Source organism: Hemibagrus wyckioides, linkage group LG29, assembly GCF_019097595.1.
Source record: "Hemibagrus wyckioides isolate EC202008001 linkage group LG29, SWU_Hwy_1.0, whole genome shotgun sequence".
NCBI lineage: Eukaryota > Metazoa > Chordata > Actinopteri > Siluriformes > Bagridae > Hemibagrus > Hemibagrus wyckioides.
The window spans coordinates 16,422,337-16,427,336 of NC_080738.1; the positions used below are offsets into that span (position 1 = coordinate 16,422,337).

Genomic DNA, 5,000 nt, shown 5'->3' on the forward strand with positions numbered 1-5,000 from the left:
TCAGTCTCAATTTGTCAATTAACAACATCCAAGCATTGCAAAATAATATACCATCACCATAACAACCACGATCTTAAGCTTAAGTCTCAACAGTCCCCGGTGCCGTGTCATCCTTCTGTACCAATTCACACATGTCGATGTTGAACTTGCGAAAGTATTGAGAAAGCCGGTGTTGTAATTTGTCACAAGCGCTGTGCTAATAAACCTGAGTTGAACGCTAATATGTCTCTAAAGACAGAATCGAACAGTTAAGAAGATTTGAAGCATGAAAAGTATCATGCTGTAAAATCTACACACACAGATACAAACCTGCGGTAGAAGGGCATGGGCAAGGCCATGAGGAAGGCCATGATCCAGATCACCAACATGACGATGTAGAGCGTCCTCTTTTTCCTCAGCCTCTGAGACAGGAAGGGCCTGATGACGGCCAGCCAGCGGTCCAGGCTCATCAGGCAGATCAGATAAATCGATACGTACATGTTGACGCAGCAGAGGTAGTGCACGGTCTTGCACATCCCATTCCCGAACTCCCAGCCCTTTCCTCCAGCCAGCAGACGCAGGAAAAAGGGGGCACTCAGGAGCACCAGAGCATCAGCAATGGCCAGATTCAGAACCAGGAGGCATGTAACGGAGCGGTGATGGACGCGACACAGCACTGACCACACCACGAAGAGATTCCCAGGAAAACCAAGGAGGAAGGCAAGGACCAGGATGACTATCCCTGCCTGTGTGGAGGGGGGAGGGGGTGTAGAGGGAGCCGCTGAGGAGAAGGTTGAGTTGGAGTGGTGAGGAAGATGGCTGACTGTTACGTTAGCCATGTGGATCGGCTGTTTGAAGATCAAGATGGAGAGCTTGGATTGGTTCGATTGGCTAAAGATGAGGTTTGGGAAAAAACAAAGATAACAGAAATGTTGAGAGGAAAAGAAAAACTGACGTCAAGCACACGCTGATTTCTGGGATTTTCTGTCTCGTGAAATTGCATTGCATTGGTCTACCAGTTACATCATGCCTACCAGTTACATAATGCTTCATGATTCTATTCTTAATGAATGGGAAATTTGCCACCAGCCGTCTGTCTCCACAAAATTTAACTTAATTTGTTAATTTGAGTTGGTGTCTGAAGTATATGAAATATTTGAGTTGCTTTATGCCGTATATTTAAATCATTCGAGTTGTGATTTGAAGTTTTTATTAATTATTGGAGTTGACTTTAATATATATATATATATTTTCACTGTAAAAACCGTTATTCTAATTGACCTTAAGCCACATTTTATAGTTGACTTAAAAAAAAAGAAATAAATTAAAAAATAAAATATATTTAAAAAATAAATAAATTAATTAAAAATAATAATAAATATTGGAGTTGAAGTTTGAAGTATATAAATAATTTGAGCTGGTTGTTATTATGTTAATAATTTGAGTTGGTGTTTGAAGTATATAAAATATTTGAGTATAATTTAATATTTAATTTTAATATATATAACTATATATTTATAATTTATTGTAACATTTTGAAGTCTTAATCATTCAAGTTAGTGTTTGCAGAATTTCTAACAAATTCGAATTGTCCCATTTTATTCTTTCGACTTGGTCCGTAGTTGAATAAAGTAAAGTTCTATAACTTCAGATTTGTTTCTCAGGAAGTCAGTAATGGATGTTACTGCAGCTCAGCCGGATCAGATAAGGAGTGTCAGCTCTGTTCAGCGGTGACTCGCCTTTCTCTTTCATACAAAAACCACATTTTTAATCGAATAATGTAAACAGGAAAGTCTCACCTTTCAACAGGATACACAAAGTTAAGATGATTATACAACGGAAGAGGAATCAGAGACACTGGTGACATCGGTGTACAGCATATCTGATATCATACCCTGAAATTAGCCCCCCCATTGTTGAATTGTTGCTCAAAGAATTGTGCAGAACCACAGAACTGAGTTAAATTGGAAACTGAATTCAATCTAAAACTGAATTAAATCTAAAACTGAATTCAATCTAAAACTGAATTCAATCTAAAACCTGGTTTCAGGTAAAACTCTATTTAAAAAAAAGAGACATTATAAGACAAACAAAACAAAGAAATCTGTTGGCCGCCGGGTGACGGGTGACCACCAACACACCAACACACACACACACACACACACACACACATACACAACACACACACATACACAACACACACACACAGACTCACAGACATGTGTACATTTCATCACATTCAGAAATCTTACCTTGAGCAGCAGCAGCCTGTGAGACTGAAGCCTCTGCCCTTCTGAATATCAGCGTCTGGATGTGGGCGTGTCTCTTTACCTGCTCTATATCAACTGTATCATCATCATCATCATGTCTTCTGTTTTCTTTCTACCCTTGTCCTGCTTCCTCTGTCGGCTTCACTCAGTGTCTTTCACAAGAGACAGGAAAGTGGTGTAATACCACGAGAGACACACAAGGAGGAAGAACTGGTTTTTTTTTTTAAGTGGGGTTTTATCTAGTCCTGCCAGCACCTCTCTCACACACACACACACACATCCATATGAACACCAGCCAAATCATATCTATTCTTGGTCTCTTTTAGATTGCATAGAAGTAATGTGTGCCAATACTTCTGCACATTCTTTCTTTTAGTGTACTGTATATAATCTGTTATTAGTTCATTAACCGTGTTAATAACCCTGTTATTAACCGTGTTATTAATTCAGGTACTGTGGGAACTCAGGAAACTCCAACTTCATGAATCTACCGGTAGATAAGTTCAGGAAATGACACGCAGGACGTGAGAAACATCACTAGCTTCTCATCAGATAAGGAAAATAAACCCTGAAACATCTTCCAATAACATCTGTAATGTTTACTGACACAGTTCATATCACACTGCAGCCATCAGACACGCTGAACATCTGCATGCTGAAATATTACTGAGAGCTAATCTGGAGCTGATCAAAGGGCTGATCTGAGAGCTGATCTGAGAGCTGATCAAAGGGCTGATCAAAGGGCTGATCAAAGGGCTGATCTGAAAGCTGATCTGAAAGCTGATCTGGAGCTGATCTGAGAGCTGATCTGAGAGCTGATCTGAAAGCTGATCTGAAAGCTGATCTGGAGCTGATCTGAGAGCTGATCTGGAGCTGATCTGAGAGCTGATCTGAGAGCTGATCTGAGAGCTGATCTGAAAGCTGATCTGGAGCTGATCTGAGAGCTGATCTGGAGCTGATCTGAGAGCTGATCTGAGAGCTGATCTGGAGCTGATCTGAGAGCTGATCTGAGAGCTGATCTGAGAGCTGATCTGGAGCTGATCTGAGAGCTGATCTGAGAGCTGATCTGGAGCTGATCTGGAGCTGATCTGAGAGCTGATCTGAGAGCTGATCTGAGAGCTGATCTGAGAGCTGATCTGAGAGCTGATCTGGAGCTGATCTGGAGCTGATCTGAGAGCTGATCTGGAGCTGATCTGAGAGCTGATCTGGAGCTGATCTGAGAGCTGATCTGGAGCTGATCTGGAGCTCATCTGAGAGCTGATCTGAGAGCTGATCAAAGGGCTGATCTGAGAGCTGATCTGGAGCTGATCTGAGAGCTGATCTGGAGCTGATCTGGATCTGATCTGAGAGCTGATCTGAGAGCTGATCTGGAGCTGATCTGAGAGCTGATCTGAGAGCTGATCTGAGAGCTGATCTGGAGCTGATCTGGAGCTGATCTGGAGCTGATCTGAGAGCTGATCTGAGAGCTGATCTGGAGCTGATCTGAGAGCTGATCTGAGAGCTGATCTGGAGCTGATCTGGAGCTGATCTGGAGCTGATCTGAGAGCTGATCTGGAGCTGATCTGGAGCTGATCTGAGAGCTGATCTGAGAGCTGATCTGAGAGCTGATCTGAGAGCTAGTCATGCAGTGACAGAATGCCAGTTAGAATTTAGCGCTCATCTTATGTGCCGGTGTCGCAGTCAGACGCTGTTGTTGTTGTTGTTGTTGTTGATGTCATTGTTGTTGTTGCTTATGACAATGTTGTTGTTGTTCATGTTGTTGTTGTTGTTTAGATGTTATTGTTGCTGTTGTTATTGTTATTGTTGGTGTTTTTGTTGATGATGTTATTGATGTTGTTATTGTTGTTGATGTTATTGTTGTTGTTGTTGATGTTATTGTTGTTGATGTTATTGTTGTTGTTGTTGATGTTATTGTTGTTGATGTTGGTGTTATTGATGTTTCTGTTGTTGCTGCTGCTGATGTTGTTATTGTTGGTTTTGGTGGTGTTATTGTTGTTGTTATTGTTGATGTTGTTGTTGTTGATGTTGTTGTTGTTGATGTTATTGTTGTTGATGTTGGTGTTATTGATGTTGTTTCTGTTGTTGCTGCTGCTGATGTTGTTATTGTTGGTTTTGGTGGTGTTATTGTTGTTGTTGATGTTGTTGGTGTTGTTGTTGCTGATGATGTTGTTATTGTTGTTGTTATTGTTGATGTTATTGTTGATGTTGTTGTTGATGTTGCTGATGATGATGTTGTTATTGTTGTTGGTGTTGTTATTGTTGGTTTTGGTGTTGTTGTTGTTGTTATTGTTGTTGTTATTGTTGATGTTGTTGATGTTGTTGTTGATGTTGATGTTATTGTTGTTGTTTCAGTTGTTGCTGCTGCTGATGTTGTTATTGTTGTTGGTGTTGTTATTGTTGGTTTTGGTGTTGTTGTTGTTATTGTTGTTGTTATTGTTGATGTTATTGTTGTTGATGTTGTTGGTGTTATTGATGTTGTTTCTGTTGTTGCTGCTGCTGATGTTATTGTTGGTTTTGGTGGTGTTATTGTTGATGTTGAAGTTGTTGGTGTTGTTGTTGCTGATGATGTTATTATTGTTGTTGTTATTGTTGATGTTGTTGCTGATGATGTTGTTATTGTTGTTGGTGTTGTTATTGTTGGTTTTGGTGTTGTTATTGTTGTTGTTATTGTTGATGTTATTGTTGATGTTGTTGATGTTGTTGATGTTATTGTTGATGTTGTTGTTGTTGTTGATGTTATTGTTGTTGATG

The 5,000-nt window shown here is 40.1% G+C and overlaps 2 protein-coding genes across 3 annotated transcripts in view; both read right to left on the minus strand.

Moving 5' to 3' along the window:
- ltb4r (leukotriene B4 receptor) overlaps positions 1 to 2,392 on the minus strand; it is a 4,760-nt gene extending 2,368 nt beyond the window's left edge. The window contains exons 1-2 of one of the 2 annotated variants that reach the window (XM_058385255.1): positions 1,779 to 2,102; positions 310 to 870 (exon numbers count right to left, since the gene is read on the minus strand). In XM_058385255.1, the coding sequence (XP_058241238.1) occupies positions 310 to 870; positions 1,779 to 1,846 (629 nt within the window). In that variant the 5' untranslated portion in view covers positions 1,847 to 2,102. Of the gene's footprint in view, positions 1 to 309; positions 871 to 1,778; positions 2,103 to 2,231 lie in introns of those variants that run through there. The other variant, XM_058385256.1, reaches the window with a different exon arrangement.
- A 474-nt stretch (positions 2,393 to 2,866) lies between these two features.
- Positions 2,867 to 5,000, minus strand: part of LOC131349141 (mucin-5AC-like) — a gene marked incomplete at its 5' end in the record, with an annotated part of 3,164 nt that continues 1,030 nt past the window's right edge. Inside the window, 2 exons of the mRNA XM_058384554.1 lie at positions 2,867 to 3,865; positions 4,633 to 5,000. The exon at positions 4,633 to 5,000 is cut by the window's right edge and continues 1,030 nt beyond it. Coding sequence (XP_058240537.1) covers positions 2,867 to 3,865; positions 4,633 to 5,000 — 1,367 coding nt within the window. The remainder of the gene's footprint in view (positions 3,866 to 4,632) is intronic.